General features: G+C 35.2%; 1 protein-coding gene across 6 annotated transcripts in view; it reads left to right on the top strand.

Annotated features, from left to right (window-relative positions):
* Window positions 1-24,541, top strand: part of MCTP2 (multiple C2 and transmembrane domain containing 2) — a 257,893-nt gene that overhangs the window by 195,785 nt on the left and 37,567 nt on the right. For all 6 annotated transcript variants that reach the window (XM_007990508.3, XM_007990506.3, XM_007990502.3 and 3 more), the window contains 2 exons: window positions 21,134-21,256; window positions 23,895-23,936. In XM_007990508.3, the coding sequence (XP_007988699.1) occupies window positions 21,134-21,256; window positions 23,895-23,936 (165 nt within the window). The remainder of the gene's footprint in view (window positions 1-21,133; window positions 21,257-23,894; window positions 23,937-24,541) is intronic.

Genomic DNA, 24,541 nt, shown 5'->3' with positions numbered 1-24,541 from the left:
TTGCATTTGTATTATCCAAAGCCATAGTTTGGATTCTGATTTAAGGGTCTTCCTCCTGGGCCACTACATTCTACATGCTGCCTCACTGTGACATTACTCAACTACAATGTTGGATAACAACAAGTGGGATTTGGTTAGACCTTTCTTTAAATGCTTGAATTTTGACTTCAGTTTCAATTCAACAAATGTTTGAGTATTTATATCATATAAAACTTTATACTATGTTTTATACGAAATATAGAGATGAATTATATATGATTCTGGATTTCAAAGAGCAAAATAATTCTGGTGAATTCAATAGATATGAACAAAATTAACCATTATGCCAGGCAAAAATATATGCCAGGTATCTTATAGAAAGAATGGTTTGTTCCAACCAGGTGGACCAGTAGAGGAGAAAAATGAACATTCCTAGAGACACTTTAAGGTATTCAGAAGAAAAACAGAAGCAGTTTTTAAGAATGGCAAATTTATATGCCTGGAATTTAAGAATTATGGTAGGAACAGAGTGAGAAAGAATTGCGTATTGCATATATGAAGGTCAGACATCTTTTGATTTGATGGGGCGGGAATTGCAAACTGGTAGTTTTAGACTGCCTGTAGAGAGTGGGAAAAAATAAAAAACCTTGAGCACAAGAACACTGAGATGAGACCTCTGCTTTGAGCGATTCCTTTGACCCTGATGTGAATGGATAGACACTGAAGCAAAGTATTAAGAGCATTGTACAAATTCGAAGTGTGTTCAAATAATCTGGGTCTTGGCTGCAAATAATTGTGGAGCCACATTTGGCCAACTCTGAGGTGTATGTGGGTGTGTTTGGGGGAAGGAGAAAGAGTAAACAAATTATTGTAAAGTGATTGAATTTGTTCTCCATGTTTAAAAATGGAAGGAGTTCACATCGCGAAATGTAAAAAATCATTTCATTTGAAAATAGGTTAAAAGTCACAAGAAGTTAAAAAAGAAATAGTGCAAAGAGTTCCCGTGCCCCCTTCAGCCAGTTTCTCCCAATAAATATCTTACATATCCATAGTACATTTTCAAAACCAGGAAATTCATACTGGCGCAATACTATTAACTCAGGTATGGACCTGATTCACATTTAATCAGCTTTTACATGCATTTCAGTAGTGGCAGTATGTACATATCAGATAAACATCACCACAGTCGAGATACAGAATTGTTCTGTCATCACAAAGAACCTCACGTGTGTTGCTCCTTAATATTCACACATCCTTAACCCTAACCCTGGCAACCACTTAACTATTTTTCTTCACTGTAATTCTATCACTTTGAGAATGTCATACAAAAAAGGATCATGCCGTATGTAACCCTTGAGATGGGCTTTTTGTATTTGGCATAATGGCCTTCAGATCCGTCCAAGTTGTGTGCATTAATAGTTCATTCCTGTTGTGAACTCTTGAAAAACGATAAGCCTGGGTAATGTCAGATCTAGTTTTGCCTGAAACAGTCAGCTGAAACTGAGTAAGAAACAGTAAGAAATAGACCCCTTGGAGAAGGGATGCAATCTGAGCTTACTATGGTCCCCACCACACCCTATAGTCTTCCACCTGGGCTACATTTCAACTACTTGACCCTTGAAGCATTTTAATTTGCAATTCTTGGCAGTGGCTAACATTTCTGAAATGGATATAAGATGATCAGTGTTTCACAGGTTACTGTATGTGATGGAGAAAAGAAATAGTATCCCTTTCTCAGGTAAGTTCAGAATACAAAGTCTCAAAGAGTAGGATGTGACATTATTATTTTTAAAAAATGTAGCTGCCTGTACTCCCAGCTACTTGGGAGGCTGAGGCAGGAGAATGGCCTGAATCTGGGAGGCAGAGGTTGCAGTGAGCCAAGATTGCACCACTGCACTCCAGCCCAGTGACAGAATGAGACTACATCTCTCTCTCTCTGTCTCTCTCTCTCTCTCTCTCTCTCACACACACACACACACAAATACACAAATATAGCATGCCCTATTATGTTTATGCAATGTCTATAAATTTATTAGGCATGGATTACTTTTCAAGTGCTTTTGACTACAAAGGATTTTTGTACAGGTATGGGGTGGAGGTGTCAGCAGCTGAAGGGTGGGGCTGTCAGGAAGACAGAAGACTGTTGCCCTTTTCCATGTCCATCAGTGAAGAGGAGCAAAGCACAGTGAGAACTGAAGGTCAGGACCTCAGCATCTCTCCACAATTTTGTTACCATCATAACCTGGGATGTGTGTGTGTTGTTTGGTTAGTAGCTGTTTTCCTTTTCTACTTTCTTCCTCACCCTGGCCTTTATCACTTTCAAAATCAGCACGTTGTCCTTCATGGCAATTGTTAACCAAACAGTGGCTGCTTGGGGACCCTGAAATCATGGCTTGTGAAAGCATTCCTAGGCCAGTGCAGAATCACACTCAGTGTTTCCAGTGGTACGTGATCTACTGTAAGGGAAAACAAATATAAAATATGTCACATGTACAAAGGAGTTTGTAAAATGATGTATGCACACATATATGCAGTTTAAAGAAAGTTGATAAGGTAAAACATCTGTGTACCTACTGCCCCACTTACAAACTGAACATTTTTTGAAGTTCTTTCTCTACTTCTTTGTAGTTGAATCCTTCTTCCTGCTTTTTCCCCAGGAGTAATGGTAATACTGAATGTTGCATGTCACTCACTGTCAATTGTGGTTTTGCCATCTTTGTATCTATCTTTCAACAATGTATTCAATTTTGTCTGATTTTTGAAGGTTTTAGAAATCATAAAAAAAGTCTTATTCTGTGACTTGCATTTATTTACTTAGTATCATTTTTGATGTTCATCTATGTAGTTCATTTACATTCTGTATGGTATATAGCTGTATGAGTAAATTATCCATTTATTTTAGATAGACCTTTGAATTGATTACATATTTGGATATTTTCATTTTGTTTTTTGAGTTTTTTTGCCATTATCAAAAGTACTCTTGTAAACATCATTATACATATCATCTGGTGGACACGTGTAAGAATTGAGAGCAATAGTTCCCAGTGGGGTGCCTGGACAGCAGCATCTGAAAACTTTTCAGGAATGCAGTTTCTTGAGCCCCACTCCAAATCTGCGGAATCAGGAACTCTGGGGATGGGACTTAGCAATCTTGTTTAAATAAGGCCTCCAGGTGCTTCTCATACAGGCTCAAGTTTGAGATCTGTTGCTCTAGGATATATACCTAGGAGTAGGACTGCTAGGTTTTGGGATATACACTTTCTGCTTAATTAGTTAAGCTAACCATTTCCCAAGTGATTATTGAACTATCAGCATCAAATGAAAGTTATGATTTTGCATCTTAGAAAACTCTTGGCATTATCTGACTTCTTAATTTTGTCAATCTGGTGTGTTCTGATGGGATACTTTGGTGAGGTCTTAATTTGCATTTTTTATTATAATACTAACACATTTCATATGTTTGGGGGCACTTGGATCCCTCCTTCTTTGCTCTATCTTTGCCTAATTTGTCTAATTTTCTTCTCCCCCTACATTTTTGTTTTTTTTGTAGAAGTATTTAATCTAGATACACATTCTTTGTACTTAAAATATCTTCTGGAAGTTTCTATTTTTTCATGCTTTTTGTTTTATCTTTTGATAAACATAATCTTTAATATCAAACTTACTCATTTTTTTTTTCCTGTGGTTGGTGCATTTCATGACATGTTTGAAGAATCCTTTCTTATGCCCAAAGTCATAAAAATATTCTTTAAATTTTTTTAAAATTCTACATTACATCTTTAAATCTACTCATGTTTTAATTTCATTTTTGTGTTCTGGGTAGTATCCAAATGACTTGGTATCATTTATTGAATATTCTGCCTTTTCTCAATGATCTGCAATTTCCACGAAGTCATAAATCAAGTTTATATACGTAGATTGGCTTCTTCATTGGTCTCTTGTCTATTCCTGTACCAGTATCACACAAATATTTAGGTTTAGCACAGTTCTTCCCAATTTCCTTTTCTTCCTCAATAATGTCTTGGTAAGAAAACTTGGCTCTTTGCTCTTCCATCCAAGAAGTAGAATTCACTTTTTGTGTTCCACAAAAGCAGGACAAGACCAATATTGAAAGTAAGTCAGATGCAAACTTATTAAGTTTCAAAATGAATACATTATAAAAAGAACAGCAGAATGAAACCAAGTTGATTAGGAGGAGTAAAAAAAGAACAAAAATCATGTGTAAAGTCAACAGAAAAAACAAAATTAAATGTTATCTTTTTGAAACACTTAGAGAACTGATTATTCTTTTCTCAGAGTTTTCAATGTACGAAGAGAAAAGACACAGGCATTGGAAGGGGAGATTATTCAGATGAAGCAGAGATTAAACATAACAGGATATTATGACCAATTTTAAACTTAAGATGTTGAAACTACATGAAATGAATAAAGCTTATACAACAACTTATCAAAGTTGCAAAAGAGACTTAAATAGTACTAAACCCATGAAATAATTGAATCCATAATTTGATGTCATCCCAGAAAGCTAAACCTAAGGCTCAGGCAACTTTAGAGGCAAGTTTTACCAAACATTAATGGATTAGGTAGATCTTATACAAACTTTTCATTTTTTTTTCTTCTGGCTATTACTATTTTTTGGACATGTCAATTATCAATTTCATTATTGCTCCATGGAAGGCAATGTGTCTTTTTTACTCCTGTGCCTGCCTTTCAAACTTGCTTTTGATGATTGATTATTTTCAGTTTTACTCTGAGATGCTAGAGAGAGAGAGAGAGAGGAGAGAGAGAACATATGTGTGTGTTTCTTTAGTCATCCTATTTGGCATTCCTTAACTTTATGACTTCATGTCTTTTATAAATTTTGGAAGATTCTCATGTAGTATCACTTATAGCTTTTTCCTAGTCTCTCTCTTTCTGGATGTCAAAATTTTACATATAAAGTAAACCTTTCTCAGTGTGCCATACTTCTTCTTATTCTATTTCTAGTTTTACCATATCTATCTCTACCTGAAGTGTAGATATTTTCTACTAATACTCCAAATTATTAATTTAATTCCCTACTCCAAATCACAAATTCTCTCTTTTGCTTTATCTGTTCCTCTATTAAATTCATTTATTGAGCTCTTCATTTTGTTTATGAAGTTCTAGGTGTTCATTTGACTCTTACAGATCTCAGTTCTCTGCTGGTATTGTTTTCACCAGTTTCCATGAACATATGGATTATAATTATTTTAAAATCCATATCCTATAATTCTAATATCTAAATCACCCATTCTGGTTATCATTTTTCTTTGATTTTTGGTCATTGTTTTTTCCTTCTGTCTATACCTGATTATTTTTATTAGAACATTTTAAAGGGGGGCGTGGACTATGTTATCTTCTACCAGAGAATATATAGAGTAGGCATTTAGAATATAGCAAGTCACTCTGATCCCATCATAGATGGAGATGATCCAAGGTAGGATTCCAGGCATCTTAAGGATTTGTCTATTTCTAGTTTTACCCCATGCCTAGTATGTAGTCATTTAGGATTCTCAACAAAACTATGCAGTATTTACTAGGGCCCTTCTTTTTAAATAGTCCCTCACCTCTAATTTTGTCTCTCAACCCTGTGACATTGCCAGAAGATTTTAGCAGCTACTTTCTGCTTGGTCTCAACCTTCATCCTAAGCATGCATGGCTTAAGAATTAGTAACTGTTTTAAGGAGAGATGAATGTAGACTGTCTAGCTTGACTCTCTGCTATTCTTTTTTTATCCTCTTTATTTTTGTCTTTTAAGTCCTAGCTGCTGCAGTTACCATACATGCACTCCAATTTTTGCCTCCCCAGATTTTTATGATTGAAGCAAACTCTAGGTTAGTACTTTGTACTCTGTTGATTGCTGTGTCCTGCAAAGGGAATTGACAAAAACAAGTGTATTCATCCATTCTCTCGCTGACATGAAGACATACCTGAGACTGGGTGATTTATGAAGACAAGAAGTTTAATGAACTCACACCTCTGCAGACTTAACAGGAAGCATGACTGGGAGGTCTCAGGAAACTTACAATCATGCTGGAAGGCAAAGGGGAAGCAACATGTCTTACCATGGTGGGGCTGGAGAGACACAGCAAGGAAGAGAAAAGTGCCGCACAATTTCTAACAACCAGATCTCATGAGAACTCACTGTCATGAGAACAGCAAGTGGGAGGTTCACCCACATGATTTAATCAACTCCTACCAGGCCCCTCCCCTGACACGTGGGGATCACAATTGGACATGAGATTTGGGTGGGGACGCAGAGCCAAACCATATCAACAAGGAAACAAACAAATAGGAATGAAACCAACCCTGAAAGAGATGAAGCAATAGCAAACTAAGGGAGTGTATTTGTTTTTGATCCTGTCTCCTCAGGTCCTAGAAGCCTTGATTATTCTCAGATATCTTCAAATTGTTGGTTTGTGTATATTAAGCAGTTTTCACAGCTTTTTTTTTTTTAAAGGAATATTGAGAAAAATCTTCTCCTTCATACTGAAAAGCTGAAGTTTATCTTGTACTTAACATGCCAGCTTAACGGGCCGGGCGCGGTGGCTCAAGCCTGTAATCCCAGCACTTTGGGAGGCTGAGATGGGTGGATCACAAGGTCAGGAGATCGAGACCACCCTGGCTAACATGGTGAAACCCCATCTCTACTAAAAAATACAAAAAACTAGCCGGGCGAGGTGGCGGGCGCCTGTAGTCCCAGCTACTCGGGAGGCTGAGGCAGGAGAATGGCGTAAACCCAGGAGGTGGAGCTTGCAGTGAGCTGAGATCCAGCCACTGCACTCCAGCCTGGGCGACAGAGCAAGACTCCGTCTCAAAAAAAAAAAAAAAAAAAAAAAAACATGCCAGCTTAACAACAATAGTATCGGAATTATTTAAATCAAACCATACCTCTCCCAATTTGTAGGCTTTTGCTTTTCCCTATTTAAATTCTGGACAATCTCATTACAAATTATACTTCACTTTTGTAAGTCAATGTTTATTTACACTGGCATACACATTTACCATTGTTTGTCAGCACCATACATTTTTGCATTTTGCCTTTATACTTGGGGCAGTTGTCCTTCTGTTTCAAGTATATCTTTGATATTTAAGTTCATGTGGGTCTTCTGGTGAGAAGCACTCCTAGCTCATGTTTTTCTGAAAATGTCTCTGCTTCACTCTCCTTTACAGATAATTTGTAACATACAGGATTCTAAATTGAAAGACTGAAAGAATATATATGTTAAATTATTCTGCTGTCGTCTTGCTTTCCCTGTTGCCTTGAGGAATAAAGTCACTCAAATGACTTTTCCTTTGTAGTTGAACTATTTTTTCTCTAGCTGCTTTTAAGTGTTCCTCGTTTCCCCAGTTGTTTTTTCAGTTCTACTATGATAGTTTTAGATATAGATCATTCTTAATTTATCCTGACAAGGAATTTTTAGGGGAAGGGGGTTTCCTATATTAATCTTTCAGCATTTCTGGAAAATCCTCAGGCATTTTTTCTTTATATATTGCCTCATCTCCATTCTCTGTTTAACCCCTCTCTCTACCCCAGACACTTATCAGACCTTCTCATTTCTACCTTCCATGTGTCTCAACCTCACTTGTTTATCTATAACCTTGTTTCTATGGTCTGTGTCCTCAATTTCTTTGGAATTATCTCTCAGTTCACTAATTTTCTGTTCAGCTCCTTTTAATCTTTTAGTGTACCCATTGTGTTTACATTTTATTTTCTCTCCTTTATACCATTCCTCACCAATATCTCAGATCACATAGTCTATCTTTAAAATAATTTCCTTGCCTTCTCTACTTTCATTAGACTTCATTAGCAGAACCTCAGGTAAGCTTGGCTCCCCCGCAAAAAAACAAACAAACAAAAAAAAACCCCACGTATTTCATGCATCCTGACAATTCCATTACACTTCTATTACACTTCTATAATCCACTCTCCTTTTTTACTCTTCTAGACTATTCACTCTTTAGACTATTTCATAATTTCTCTTCTGCCTTGAACTTTTAATAGTTCTTTTGCTTATCCTCACTCTCACAGAATGACCATGATTGGCATAAGTGCCCCTCTACTGCTATGCTCTACCAACATCTAAGTGCCCCTCTACTGCTATCCCCCTACCAACATCTATGCCTGTGTCATCTGCTTTTCCTTCTGTAGCTGTGGATGACCTGAATTGTTGCTAAGACCAACCCTCCATTTTACAGTGGATTCCACCCTTAACACTGATTGAAAAGTAGTGCTCCAACTGTTATTTCCCATCTCCTACCTCATAATTTTATTTCTCTCTCCTCATTTATTGCTACAGTCCCTTCCAGCTATCACCCTATTTCTCTGCTCTTCATTGTAATAAACCCTTTCAAAGAGTTATATCTCCTGTCTACAATTTTCCCCATTCTCTTAAACTCACTCTTGTCTAATATTTGCCTCATCATTTTACTAAACTGCTCATTTCAAGTCACCAATGACCATATCTCAGTATCTTACTTGTAAATATATTGTGTCCGTCCTCTTTAAAGTACTTTATCTATTTTCAAGAATACAGCCATCTCCTAATGTATCTCTTTGTCTCTTTTTCTGGCATTTCCTCAGGATCTTTTTCTGACCCCCTGTCTTTTCAAACTCTAAATTTGGACTTTTGTCAAAATCAATTCTGGGCCATTTCTTTCTAGTTGCTTTCTTGCTAAGATTATCCAGTCTGATATCTTTAAATGCCATCTGGAGTCTGATAATCCACAAATTTATGTATCTAACCATAACCTCTACCCTGAATTCCAAACCATGTATCTAAGGTTTACTCTGTGTCTCCACATGGACATCCAATTGGCACCTCTTACTCCCCTCCCCAAACCTGCTCTTCCTACGGACTTTGTCTCAATGCATGGACAAATCCATTCATCCAAGTTTTTCAAGCTCTTAATCTTGGAATCATTATCAATCATTCCCTCTTTATCTTCTCATCTAAACTGTTTGCAACTCCTCTGTCCCTAGTTTCTAACTAGTCAAAACATGGTCACTTCCCACTAATTCCACTGCCATCACCTTAATTCTAGGACACAATTAACTCTAACCTGGTCTTTTCAATCGTGAAATACGTGTTGTCTCTTCGTGATTTGTTCTCATTATGCAACCACAGTGATTCTTCTTAAATATGAGTCAAATTATGTTATTCTGCTTCCTTCCCTCTTGCCAGCCTAACAAGTCCCTTAGAATAAAAGGCAAGGACCTTACAGGCATCAACCAGGCCCCTTGTGGCCAACTCCTGTTCCTTCCACATTTCTCTTTCCAATCTTCTTGCTCACTTTGTTTCAGACACATGGAGTCCATGCTGCCTTTTTTAAAAAACACAAACACACACACACACACACACTGGAGGATTACACTCATGCCTGTAATCCTAACACTTTGGGAGGTCGAGGTGGGAGGATAAGTTGAGGTCAGGAGTTCAAAATCAGCCTGGCCAACGTAGTGAAACCCAGTCTCTACTAAAAATATGAAAAAAAAAAAAATTGGCCAAGCATGGTGGTGAGCACCTTTAATTGCAGCTACTTTGGAGGCTGAGGCAGGAGAGTCACTGGAACCTGGGAGGTGGAGATTGCAGTGAGTGAGCTGAGGTCATGCTTCTGCACTCCAGCCTGGGTGACAGAGCGAGACTCCATCTCAAAACTAAAAAATAAAATAAACAAAACACTGGAAGAAGGCATACTCCCAATTTTGGGCCTTTGCGTTTGCTATTTCTTCTGCCTGGAAATATTATTCACCTAGATACCCACACCTCCTCCAAGGTCTTTGCTCACTTATTGCCCTCTCAGTGATGTCTTCCGTAATTATCTTACTTGTAATTGCAAACCCAACCCCACTGCCTGATATTCCTTCCCTTCCTTTTCTCTGTTTTGTTTTCTCATGGTGGATCTTTTACCGCCTGATATATATACATAGTTTATTTTTCTATCTCATCTACAACCCTCATATACAATGTAAGCTACATAAAGGCTGCTTTTAGTTTGTTTTTGTTTATTCTTGTGTCTAAGTCAATGTAGGTGTTTAACAAATCAGTACTGAAGAAAAAATGAGTAATAAATTTATCCAGGAAATAAAGTAGTGACAGGAAGATGAGTTTAGTTTGTATGGTCCAGGGATAGAACATTATAAGTGAATAAATAGTCAAGTAGTTGAGAAAATAGCTTTCTAAATTAGAGAAAGGTGTATGTTCAAAAGCAAAGTCCTGAACATCGTTTTATATCTTAGGGTTTGCAAATGGTGCTGTGTGATTAGGAACCTAGAATGTATGGTGCAGTTGGATTATGATGTACAACCAAGTCTGAGCCAGTTAATGAAAGGTCTTAACTGTTAAATTATGAGGTCTAGATGTCTTAATGTTGGCTAGGGAAAAATGGAATATTTTAATCAGTTCGATGCACATGATAACACCTAGTTGTGTTTTGTTGTTGTTTTGCTTTGGTATAATGATATGTAAGACATGTTTTTCCTGCTTTAACAAAAAAGCAGTTACAACTTCTTGAGAAGGGGCTTGATCTGTTACCTTAGAAACGAATGTGTACCTGGTCAAAGTACAATTTTTTAAAAATTTAACCCTGGATTTTTTTTGAACAGAATTAACACAGCTTTGTTTCACCTTTACCCAATATGTTTATACTAAAATAATCTTACTTATGTGATTTCCCCCTCTAAATTATGCCCTGTACAATAGGATGATTTTTCATAAATATTGTATGATTATTTAAAGATATACTGTTTCAAATATCTAGATTTTATCTTTATTATGGCAAATGACTTGATGTACAAAATATTCTGAAAGAGTATCTGTGTCTGTTTGCTGCCCTTTCTTATTTTCTTGTCTGAAGGACCACTCCAGTGGTTTTTAAAAGAAATTTAGAACCTTCTTCAGTACTTTTCAGATGATCCAGCTTCTAACCCTCTCAAGTATTCATGCGGAATGCAGAATCATTAGATTTTGAATTAGCAGTACCTTACACCAGAAGAAATCAACTAGCCCTTCCTTGGACTTCCTGGGATGTTGTTCTTGTTTCAATTTTAACCCAGGAGTTTAGTAAGGTTGGAGAGTTTGGGTCGGTGGGAAGGAAGGTGGATGTTGGGTCCATCTATTCTTTTTCTTATATTTGTTTTGTGGTGTAGGAATTGGTAACTTAACAGAAAGTAGATTTTTCATTAGCTGACACTTAATTTATATGATGGCAAATATAGAGAACATATAGAGTTCTCTTATGATTTTCTACCACAAAAGAACACTTAATTTTATTGTTACATACTTAATGTACTTATGTCATCTTAGGTGACTACAAAACAGAAGAGCAATTTAAGATTACCTGGTTACTTTGACCAATTTTGGGTCAAAGTTCTATGCTATATAATGGCCATATTGGCTAGATTCCCAAATGTCTGTGGCATGCCTAGCTATTTACAAAATAGAAGTATAAAACAACCCATGATTTTGTGTGAACAACCATAATGAAATATATTTATTCAAATGAGGCTCTTGATTTCATTTTTCAGTTTTTTAAAACACTACTTTCATGGACAGTGTGTAAGCCATAAGATGCACACTCTAATCTCTATAATCATACTTTGCTTTGTTTCAACAAAAGCAGTGTTTTTGAGAATTATTCAGAGACTCGGCTTCTTGTAATCTGGCTGTTTCCTAATCTCGAATTCACTCTTGACGGACAAAAGGGCAGAATCTTAAGATAATTTCAAATGAGATCCCAGAGTATTTAGGGGAACAGCCCTGTCATTCATTGAACTTGGTATCTGAAGTTAACTACTTTTTAGTAGAGGCATTCTCTTGAATGTTTAGAAGATAGTTAATGGCTTGGTTGATTACTTAATTGGTTACAGACCACTTCATCACCACTTCTTCAAGAAACCTGATAGACATAACCTGATTTGTTCTTTTAAAATTTTTGTGACATGAGATAACATCCTTCTCGTTAAAGAAACAATACATAGAGGATTTGTTAGATTTGTTCAAGTGTCTATGGCAATGCTAGCTAAGTTCTTCAGTCACAGCTAGCTTGGAGCCACAGACTCTTGAAGGTATTTTGATCTTTAGGGTTTTCCTCAGAAAAAAAAAAAAAACCTTTTCAGAGTCACTTTCTCCTGTCTGAGATTTAGCATGTATATATTTTCATAAAAACTATTGCAGATAAATTTTAGGATAGAAAGTGAAGAAATATTTGCAGCTGAAAATTTAAGGCATTATTTTCAAATTACACTTTCTGGTCACCTCTGCACCTGTGTCATGGAACATACTGGGAAGACATGCATGGTAGAGTAAGAAGTTTCCTTGGTGCCAGAGAAACCAAGCTTCAAGCAATGGTCCTAACATACGTGATTTTTCTGTTGTGTTTCTGAGTATTGTTCTACTGTATGGATATATTCACTTTTTGGTTGACATTTGGGCCATTTCCAGTTTGGTTATTTAGAATAATGCTGCTGTGCTATGAACATTTGTGGACAAGACTTTTGTGAGACATATTATACAGAAGTAGAAAAGCTGTGAATTACGATAAATATATGTTCAATGTTTTGAGAATGTGCCATACAGTTTTTCAAATTGGATGTACCATTTTGTGTTTTTACCAAGGATGTGTGAGAGCTGCAGTTGTTCCACATTTTTGTCAACACTTTATATTTCCAATGCTTTAAATTTTAGCCCTTCTAATACATGTGAAATCAGATTTTGTAGTGGTTTTAATTTGTGATTTCCTAATGCATAATCATGTTGGATATCTTCCTATATGTTTGTAGGTATTCATATGGCTTTTTGTGTTTGAAGGATTTGGTCAAATATTTTGCCTATATATATTGAGTCATCTTATTAAATTGTAAGAATTTTTTTGTCTTCTAGAAACAAGTTCCCTTTCAGTATATGTAGTGAAAATATTTTCTTCATTTTGTGATTTGCCCTTTCCTTTCCTTCCAAAGAGCAAAAGGGGAGTATATTTTGATGAAGTCTTTGTGTGTGTGTGTGTGTGTGTGTGTGTGGTGGGGGGGTTTGCTGTCTGACTCTGTTACCCAGGCTGGAATACGATGGTGCATTCATGGGTCACTGCAGCCTGTAGCCTCTGGGCTTGAGTGATTTCTTTGCCTCAGCCTCCTGAGTAACTGAGACTTACAGGCACATGCCATCATACCCAGCTCATTTTTGTGATGTTGCCCAGGCTGGTCTCAAACTCCTGGCCTCAAACAGACCTCCCAGCTTGGCCTCACAAAGTGCTGAGATTACAGGGGTGAGCCACCACTCCCAGCCTATTTTTTTTTTCTATTTTTATATTACTCTTTATATTTTTTGTGTCCTAAGAAATCTTTGCCCACTCTAAGATGGCAAGTTTTTCTCCTATCCTTTTTTCTTAGAAGTCTTAAAATTTTAGAATCTACATTTAGATGTATAATCCATTTAGAGTTAAATTTGGTATGTTATGTGGTAAGAGTAGGTGATTTTTTTCCCATACATATATCCAGTTTTTCTAGTGCCACTGTTTAAAAAAAAAATCCAATTATTTTCCGTTGAATTACATTGGCAACTTTCTTAAAAATCAACCACTTTTATGTGGATCTGTTTCTGGACTCTGTCTTCTATTCCATTGATGTATAAGTCTGTCTTTTCACCAGCACTACTTCTATTTTTGCTACAGCTTCATAATAACTTGTGAAGTCAGCTAGTGTGTTATTTGGTAAAATTGTTTTGACTATTGTATGTCATTTGCATTTTCTTTTTCTTTCTTCCTTTTTTTTTTTTCCTTGAGATGGAGTTTCGCTCTTTCGCCCAGGCTGGGGTGAAGTGGTGCAATCTCAGCTCACTGCAGCCCCCGCCTCCTGGATTCAAGTGATTCTCCTGCCTCAGCCCCCCGAGTAGCTGGGATTACAGTCACGTGCCACCAAACCTGGATAATTTTTCTATTTTGAGTAGAGACAGGGTTTCACATGTTGGCCAAGCTGGTCCTGAACTCTTGACCTCAGGTGATCCACCTGTGTTGGTCTCCCAAAGTGCTAGGTTACAGACATGAGCCACCACGCCCGGCCTGCATTTTCATTTAGTGTTTAGAATCAGGTTGTCCATTTCTATAAAATAAGGATTGCTTGAATCGGTAGGTCAGTTTGTGAATAACTGCCACCTTAACAATACCAAATCTTCCACTCCGTGAACTAGGCATATTTATTTTCTTATTTACATATTCTGTAATGTTTCTCAACAATATTTCATAGTTTCCAGTGAGGATATCTTGCTCATGTTTTATAAATTTTATTCCAAAATACTGTGTTCCTTTTGTGGTGCTACTATAAATGAAAATTTAAAAATTTTATTTTTTAATGTTTTGCTGCTAGTATTAATATCTAAAAATGATTTTGATATTTTAATAATAATTTTATATCATGGACTTTGCTGAATTTAATTGTGATTTCTAGGATTTGCTTTGTAGATTCCTTAGGATTTTCTACATTTAAAAAATGTCATCTACTAAAAAAAGTTGTACTTTTTTTCTTATATTTATGCCTTTTGTTTCATTGTTTGACTTTATTGTAATGGCTAACACATTCCATTAAATACCAAATAGAAGTAGTGAAAGCAGACATGCTTGCCTAATTTCTAATTTAAGGGGTGCATGCAAGTTTCCCATAGTAAAATAATTTTGTCTGTTCTAGAACTTGATATAAATGGAATCAAACAGTAGGTACTATTTTATAGAAGGCTTTTACCACTCATGTGTTTTTAAGATTCATGTGGTTGCATGCATGAGTCATTTCTTTTTTAACTTGTGTTTGTCTTTTTAATCAACTTCTCAAGGTACAATTTATGTACAATAAACCCCTGCCAAGTATGATCAAGTATGGTAGCTATAAAATTTTTACAGATGTCCTTGAACAAATTGACAAAATTCCTTACAATTATTATTTGTTAAGAGTAGAAGGGTGTTGAATTTTTGTCAGATGCTTTTTCTTTATCTATTGAAATAATCATATACCTGTTCTCCTTTATTCTGTCAATATTGTGAATTACAGTGATTTTTGAATATGAAATCAATTTTTCATTCTTGGAACATATTCTACTTGGTTATAATTTAGTTTCATATATTTCTTGATTTAATTGACTACTATTTTCTTGAAGATTTTTGCATCTAAGTTCATATTTGGTCATTTGTCTGTATTTTTATTTCTTTGTAACAGTTTTGTCAGATTTTGATATTAGGGTAATACTGGCCTCATAAAATAGTTGGTAAGTATTCTTTCCAAAGTGATACGCTTTCTTTTCTCAATGTTGAGTAGAATTCAACAGTGAAACCATTTGCCGCTAAATTTTTCTTAGCGAAGACATTTTTGATAAATAATTCAACTTATATATTGTTCAGTTCTATAAAGTTGTATTTTACCATTTTTTCCTTTTTTTTTTACCACAGTTATTCATTGTATTTTATCTCTGTCTTTTTTGTTTATAGTGCTTTATTTCATTAATATTTAATGTATTTTTTGTATTGTTGGATTTTAATTATTTTATATTTACCTCTTTCTTACTCCTCTGTTTCTCTTCCTTTGACTTTTAGATTTCCATTTATCTATTTACTTTTACAATTTATTCCTCCCTGCCTTTTTTATGTAGTTACTCTGAGTATTAAGGTGTATGTGTGTATATTTTCCCCTTAACTTTTCACAGTCAATTTAAGATTAATATTGTATAACTTCATCTAAAACAGAAACATTACATGTCATCTAAGTCTAAATGTCCATCTACCTCTAACCTCCTTTATGTTAGTTTCCCTGTGTTTCACACCTAAATACATTATACACCTCACCAGGATAATGTTATAAGTTTTGCTTTAAACGTATATAAACATTCTGAAAAATAAAATAAATAATAATATTTTCTATTTACTTATGTATCTACCACTTCTGATACTTATTTCTTCCTGAAGTTTGTATTTCCATCATTTTTTCCTCACCTTGAAGAATTCCTTTAGTATTTAGTGATGTGCAGATATCTACTGATAAAAAGTTCTTTTAATTTTCTCGTATCTAAATCTTTAACTTTCACTCTTATAGGATATTTTTACCGGATATAGAATTCTGAGTCTGAAGTTTTTGGTTTTGTTTTCGTTTTGCACTTTAAAAATGCTATTGTATTATCCCCTTGCCTCCATGGGTTCTGATGACAAATCTATGGTGATTCAAATTGTTGTGTTTATGATAATGTCATTTCTCTCTAGTTTTTATCAACATTTTCTTATGATCTTTATTTTCCAGAAATATGGTGATGCTATTTATCCCCAAGGCTCGATTTCTTTAAATTTACTCTTCTTGAGGTCCTCCGGACTTCTTTAATCTGTACATTTTGTCTTTTCCTAGATTTGAAAAGTATTCATCCAATTCTTCTCTAAATATTTTTCTACCCATTCTTTTTTTTCTGAAATTCCACATACCCGTGTTAGAACTTTTGAAATTTTGACAGTCTCCAGACCTTCTATTAATTTTTTTCTATTATTTTCTGTCTTTTATATTTGATGATTTCTCTTGATATCTTTATAGTCACTGACTTTTTCATTCTTAATTTTGCTACTAAAAATATCCATTGATTTTTAAAATGTTTAATGTTGTATTTTTTAGTTGAGCAATTATTTTTTAATGTTTCCATTTTATGCTTATATTTACTGTTTTACCCATGGGGAGTTTATTTTCCATTGCCTCACTGAGCATGATTTTTATAGGTGTTTTAAAGTTCATTTCTGATAATTTCAACATAAAGTTCACCTTGGAGTTGGTATCTTTTGATTATCTCTTGCTGGAAAATAGATTCCATTTTCTTGACTCTTTGTATGTTGAGTGGTTTTTGAATTGTATCTTAGATATCAGCAGTTCTATGTTGTGGAGACTCTAAATTCTGCTACATTCTTCTAAACACTTTTTTTTTTTTTAAAGAAGGCATTTAATTTTATTAGACTGAAAATGCAAACTTTGTCACATGTCTTATGGTGATAGCTTTGATCTTAGACTGCTTTGAGTGTGCTCTGCATGTATGCCAGCAACTTTAGCGGCATTCACATACTGAAATTTGGGGTTAACCTTTGCTTACACTCTCCTTTCAGTGTACCTCTGCACTCTCCAGTGGTCTTGGTTGTCCTTGAGTGCCTTCCTGTTTCCTCCATTCGGAAGTAATGGTCAAATTTTCATTGGAGTTTTATACAACTGGTACTATCAGAGTGACTGCAGCTGCTCTTGGATCAAAGATACAAACATTTTTAATTAATTCCATGCAGATCTGATCCCTTCCCTCTTTCTTTCTTTGAAGATGCTCAGATAATTAGGCTTTTCTTCTAAAATAAAATATTTTTCTAGGGTTTATATTTGCTTTTCCTGAAAGATACGTTTGTTAGGAAATCAGTTCTTTACTACAGAAATGGGAATTATGCATTGATTTAAAAAATATATCTAAAGGCACTAAGGTCTCACTCTAAAAGGGTTTTAGGTTATTTGAATGTGATATTTAAATATAACTCAGTTTTTGTTGTAAAACATTTCTAGGATTGCTTAAGTATTCCTGATAGAGGCAAATGCTATGGCAAATGAGGTGTTTACCTAAAACAACCATCTCCTTAATACTGGTAGCTGTTCAAGTAATTTTTTCAAAGACATATTTAGTTTTATAATGAAGAAAGCAAATTTAAAATGATGTGTCCTGATTTTTCTCCATAGCTTTATGTCAGCCTTTTCTTACTTGAAGTTACATTTAGCAATTTAAAATAATAATAAAATCCATTTACCCAGTAGACAGGCATTTAGAAGCAACCACCATTTAGTATATAGTTAAAACCCTCAATTCCCAAAAAAATTTAATAGGGAAAGGGAATAGGTAACAAATAGGAAAATCTCTAGCTTTACCTAATAAAGAAATTACTGTTGGCTCTACTTTTTGCTATGTTTTATTTTATAAAAAAGGAAACATTTGAAAAGATAGAAAAATATAGGAAAAGATTATATATTTGATATTATAAAATTTTAAATAAGGGAAAGTTGATGGAGCAAGTCACACTGGAGGAAATCAGTGTGGTTTGATTTTTTTCATTGATCCAAAAAGTATTTCAAAAATTTCACACTTACACATTAAAAAAAAAAGGTTTAGCACTAGGAGAAAAGTACAGAATGGAAGAAGGTGAAGGAAAATCATCATGATTTACAGTTTATATGATTTTCTACATCAGATCTACAAAAGAATGTATTTGCAGTCTCTTACAGCTAATAAGAGGGCTCCGAGAAAGAAAGTGAACAATATATAAAAATTAGTATTTCTGTGCCCAGCATTAACCAATTAAATGATAAACTTTAAAATTGTTCCATTGCTGTTTATAATAGTGTTAAACTCCAAGTTACTTAAAAAAAAAAAAAAAAACATGGAAAATTAGTACAGTGAAAATAATAAAATATTTTGAGATACCTGAAAGAAGTTCTGAATGTAGAGAAATAATCATTATGAAATGTCAATATCAAGATACCAATTATCTTTAAATTATAAAGACAATCTCAGTCTTAATTTTTCTGAGTTGTATAGAAATTTATAAATTAATTTTGAAATACATGTGGAAGAGTAAAGGGTAAAAAAATATCCAAGATCATTTTGAGTGTGTAATAAGAGACTTGGCCACTCAGATATTGTATGGTTACTAAATTATAGTTTAAAAATGTGGTCTTGGTAAAATATAGGAAAATATATCAATGGAGAATTGAGAGGGCTCAGAAACAATAGACACATTCATGTGGGAACTTGGTATATTGACAGAAGTAGCAATGTGGGTTAACGAGAAAAATGGGGATCGTTACAGGAATTTAGCTGTAAAAGATGGCTATAAGGAAAAAGTTGACATTGAATTGCCTGAGTTAAAGAAAAAATTAAAGCAAAACCAACATTGAGACAGAATAAAGATCATACACGGTTATCTTTTAGAAGAAAACACAAGGAAATAGCTGTATTAACTTAAGGTAGAATATGATTTCTTAAGTAGAACACTGAACATTAGAGGCACAAATCCTCATGTAAAATACTAATAGATTTTATTACATAAAACCGCTATTTCAGCCCATGTTTGCATTGATAAGGGAGTAGAGTCGACAACTTGCAAAGCATTCATTTGAGTGGGAACTATATTAGTTAAAATAAATGTACTTGATTTATGTATACACCATGAAAAGAACAATAAAACATACTATTGGGTAAAATATTTGCAGAACAATAGGAACATTTTTATTTTGTTTGTTATTCCTAATATATACCTAAGGTGCCCTCAGGTGGGAAAAATTCACATCAAATTTAGGACAAGGTTGCCTTTAGAAGTGAGAGGAATAGGACTGAGGAAGGTTGACAAAAATAACATGAGTGTCTATGCAAAACATCTTTAAGTATTAGAAAATAAAATACAACAACACGGTTTTACCTCAGTGAAGGAGTTTCTCCCAGAAATACAAGATTGCTTCAAATTATGAAATTACAAATACAATACATCACCATATTGATGTCTTTAAATGAAAAGGATAGAACCATCCTTATCTCAGAGGATACTGAAAGAACAGTTAGCTACCAACCATTCTTGATTTTAAAAATTATACCCTTGTTAAAATTGCTGGACAAATTTTTGTTTAAAACATGTTTTTATTAGGTTTGGAACAGATATGAAAGAGTATTTATAAAACATTTCAAAGATATAAAGAATAATGATCACCTATATGTAAATTTTCTGGTATTAAAAATGGTTTGTGTGTGTGTTCTTAATGTGATATGATTTATCACTCTAGAAGTATTTTCATTAAAGCCAAGAATTAAACAATGATATCCTTCTGAACAGTTTAACAATTTTTTGTAGGAGTAACGAAATCAAGCAGAAAAAAACAAAGTTACAAATAAAAGAGAGGAAACAGAAGAGGATCCTTATTTGTAGATTATGTGACTATATTCTTAGAAACCTCGCAAGAATGAAATAAACTATTTGATACAATAAAGAATATTCAGTAAGGCTGCTAATGTTAAAAACATATATGTAAATTATTTGCTTTTATATGTAAATAATGACAAGTTTGAAAAACATAATGAAAGAAGTGATTTTATTTACAATGGGCACCAAAAATATAAAAGCAATATATGATAGCCACAAAGAGAAAATTTTTAAATGTTAGAAAAAGTTTTTAGCAATAAAACAGTATTGCTTTTGGAAAGGAAGATTTCATATTTAAGATGCAGTAATTTGCCTTTTCTAAGTTGATATGTTATAGCAGTGACTTTTTCAAGCACTTACAGACAGCTGATAACCACAAATTATCTTATTTCATCTTCTAGACTACCTGTGAGTTTGAAAAGAAAGTGAGACTCAAATTTTGAAGTAATTTACGCAAGATTTCACTCCTGCCTCATAATTAAAAGGTGTTCTCACCTTATTTATCCTAATTAGTGTGTTTCTTGGAGGTGGAACCATCTCGTTTGCATTCATGTCTCTAGTAACCATTGTAGCATAGGCAGTTGGACTCAGTCTGAAATCACTTGCCTTTCTATGTGAGGAGTCACAAATTTCAGAGGTTGACAGAAATTGGGCAGCTAAAAGAATACCTTTTCTGATGTAGACAATGCTAGCCAATCATTTTCTTGTGTCCATATAGTCTCAAAATTGGTAGATTTTAAGAATTTTAACAAAAGTTTGGAAATTCAAAGTCTTTCTCTGAAATATTTGGATTTTTCAATATTGGCAGCCAATTGAAAAAGTAATGGCTTTCTCCTGTTCAAATAAACCTCACTTTTGGCCAAATTGGGCCTGTGGCCTGCCTCTTTGTGACCTTGGACTTTTTCCATACTATTTTCCATAAATTCTGGCACACTAAAATCCATGGGCTTTTCAGGTATGAAGCTACTGTATCTGTCTATTCCAGAGCGTGGCTAACCAGCTCTTTCTATACTACCAGTTCTAAAACTGAGTTGATCATTGTGTATGTGTGTGTGTACCTGTTTGAAAATGTTTCTGAAAGTGACTAGAGATAGCCCAATTGAATCTCCTTATGTCAATGTGTAGGAATTTGATTGCTCCCCTAGTGTTTTATCAAGCAGTCATGTGTTCTTATTTGTCTTTCAATCAGGTATTTTTGATCACTGTCTGGAATTTTGAGCTATATATGATCCCTTTGGCATTGTTGCTGATCTTTGTCTACAATTTCATCAGACCTGTGAAAGGCAAGGTCAGCAGCATCCAGGACAGCCAGGTAAGCAAGGATTCAGAGTTCTGACATTTGACTGCCGAGAAATGTGTTAACAACAAGAAACTACCACCACCACCAAATCATGGCCCAAGTCCATTTCGTTTGAGATGTCAGGCAGCCCTACAAATGCACTCATTTTGCAGTGGAGGTCTTCTATCATGTGTAATCTGGAGTCTTCTTTCTGTGGCATCTTATGTTCCTGAGTCTTGGCCTGCTTGAGGGGAGCCTCTGGTTCATGGTTATTATTTCCATGCTGGTAGCACATGTCTGTGTGCTCATATGATTCTCTGTAGAGTTCCTGTGAATAATCTCCTCAATCACTAACGAGACCTTTGCTGCCTCTGTGGGCCGTTGCTGGGCATGCAGAGAGCTCTGCAGTGCTAACTCTGGCCTTTCCGTGAAGGTATCTTATGCAGTGTTCTCTCTGGCTTGAAGGCTCAGGAGATTCGCAGAGGCTTGTCAACTCCCAGGGCAATCAGAGAGCGGGTGGGCTTAGACCCGTCTATTTGCAGGTGCCCACATTTGTCTGGAAATTCCCAAACTTCCTGTCTTGTTGAAGAAAGCAAGACCCTTTCTCAAAGACATCACTCCGCATTTACTCATCCCACTTCCACTCTGACTCTCCTGCCCCTGGCCCCCTCACTGCACCCCATAAGATCTTTTTCTGCTCTAGGTGGCCAGGAACTTGTATTTGTAGGCTTTTTTTTTCTTTAATGATGTAATCTAGGCATTCCAGATTCAAGAACCAAGTTTTTTAAACAAAAATCTAAAGTCCTCAGACTTGATTAATTTCCTTTCTAGATAGATCAACTTCATATTTGGTTTCCCAAGAGTCAATCAAATCCTGACTATTTTTGTTTATTTTTCCTTATGTCCTCATAATGGATTTAAGGGAGGTTTCTGGTTTCACTTAGGAAGGAAGGAAAGTGGGAAAAATGAGTACTGTGGCAAGAGGAAAATTTCAAAATTTACTTTCAGGCAATTTCAAAATTCTATTCTGTTTGATTTTAATTATTTAATGCAATAGGCATGAACACATATCAGTGAGAAAATAGAACCAGCTAATAAATGAATGACTTTAATAGATCCATTTATGGACTAGGTTTCACAGAGTTATAGATAATGAAAATTTTTACAAAGAAACATCTCTAATATCTGTGTTGTCAACCAACATTTTTACAATGTTTACGCAGGTTTTATGTGCCCACTGTGTATATCATATATGTTTACAGTATGTGCATATGTGTGCATGTATGTGTGAGCATGTACATATACTGGCATACATGTGCATATTAATATACCTATGTGCACATAAGTGTGTATGTATAAAGCCTTAATTTATCAAACATTGAAAATAATTACCTAATTTAGTTCTATAACACAACTATGAAAGAGGCAAGAACTATTTTCATTTTATGTCTTGTGAAACTACAGTGCATATGACAAAGTGATTTGCTTAAAGTCACAAAGGAAAAACTATTGGAACCACATCCCAAGCTAAAGACTTCTCCTAATTACAGCGTTTTTTCCCTCCCATAGCCTGTTTTCATTACCTTCCTGTTTATCTACTGGCTTTCATAAGACATGTTTGCTGCCAGTTGTGAATAGGTTAGTTCCCCAGATGACCCATGAGTACCACACAAACTGCTAACTGGATCTTGTGAGAATCCTAGAAGGCAGGGCTATACTGGCCCTGAAGAAACTTCTTGATGACTGCTCCGTGGTTTTATGGAATGTAGCAGAGTATTCTCTGGATACTTCAGAGTTACTCCTTTTTAAGAGCATGATATTGACAATTCTTTTTACTATTGGAACAATGACATTTGAACAGCATGCCTGACCTTTGCAAGGTTAAGCCGAAATGCACGTGTTCAAGCTGAAAATAGAACCTGTTGTCTAATACTGAGCTTTCTTTCCAAACTACTGACCCTATTTTATTATGTACCAACAGATATTAGTTTTTAAACATTGTGGTGCTATGATCAAACTCTGGCCATTAAATAGCCAAGATTTTTACATTAAACAAGCCCATTAGCAGTACAGCTAGTGCTGTGGCACCTGAGCTAAAGCCAGGCACCCTTTAGTCCAGCTCTGAGCCTTGAGTTTCCTTCCCTCACCTGCCCCTTCTAACCCTAAACCCAGAGCAAAATAATAATGCCACAGAGAAACCTGTAACTTATTCTTAAGGTTGATTATATTCAGACGAACGCATTTTATACTGTCTAATGTTTCAGTAATGGCCCCAAAGGGAGACAGCAGTCATTATAATAGCAATGAGCCTAGCACTAGTGGAGTATGGTATTCTCAGCCTTAACGCAGCAGTTGGTTCATTTGTCAGAATAAGAACAACACTGTTTACAGAAAGTACAACTCAGCAATGCATTTTTAAAGCTGGCTGCCTTCAAAGGGCACTGGCCTAATAGTTTTATTTATAGTCAACAGTTTTAGGTAGATGATGCTTATTGTCTAGAGTCCTGCCACAGTGTCCCTGAACTTTAAAAGAGTTATTTTTTAAGAGGTTATAATGCATTTCAAAAATGTGAATGCTTAAAGTCTGTAGGCAAGCTTTACAATGTGTCTAATTTGCGTTTGTTAATTTCAGTTGATGTTTTTATAAACACGTTGTGGGATTTCCTTTCAGGAGAGCACAGACGTAGATGACGAGGAGGATGAAGATGACAAGGTGCGTATGTTCAAGAAAGAACACAAAAAGACACTAGTGTTGTCAACAGATAGCATTCCTCCAGGTCGAATCTCTCTCCCCCCACCCCCGCCTTTTTTTTTTTGTATTATAGAATTACCAGTATAGTAATATTATTGTAACTTTTTAAAAGGATATCCATTTTTAAGATTTTTTAAAGTGACGTTGAAAAGGGTAAAATAGAAGGAATAATTGAAATGTTATAAAAAGCATAACTATAGGAGGCCTTTTATTGGATGCAAGCCAAGATTAGCCTTCCCCTTCATAGATAAAAGGTAGCCTGGGAAGTCAAAAGTAAATCAAGTGAAATTGCTGTTTCTTTAGGCTCATGTCTGCACTCTGTGGGGTGGTCACCCACTTCTGTGCCTGTCATTTTCCCAGCTGTTCCTGGCAGTGTTTTCAGCTATATGTCTGTGTACATCTGTCCTTTTCCTTCTCCTGGGAGAATCTCTCAAATCTGCTGCTTTTGTTGTCATTACGCTTTCAGACAAACCTTCTGGAATAAAATGAAACAAGTGAAATGCCAAATGAAATGCTACTAGCTTAATGGACTTCCAGTCCCCTTAACCTGTGGGTATCTGGGGCGA

Source organism: Chlorocebus sabaeus, chromosome 29 (genome assembly GCF_047675955.1).
Source record: "Chlorocebus sabaeus isolate Y175 chromosome 29, mChlSab1.0.hap1, whole genome shotgun sequence".
Classification (NCBI taxonomy): domain Eukaryota; kingdom Metazoa; phylum Chordata; class Mammalia; order Primates; family Cercopithecidae; genus Chlorocebus; species Chlorocebus sabaeus.
Note: the sequence above shows the minus strand (reverse complement) of the source record. Positions and strands in the feature narration are given on the sequence as shown.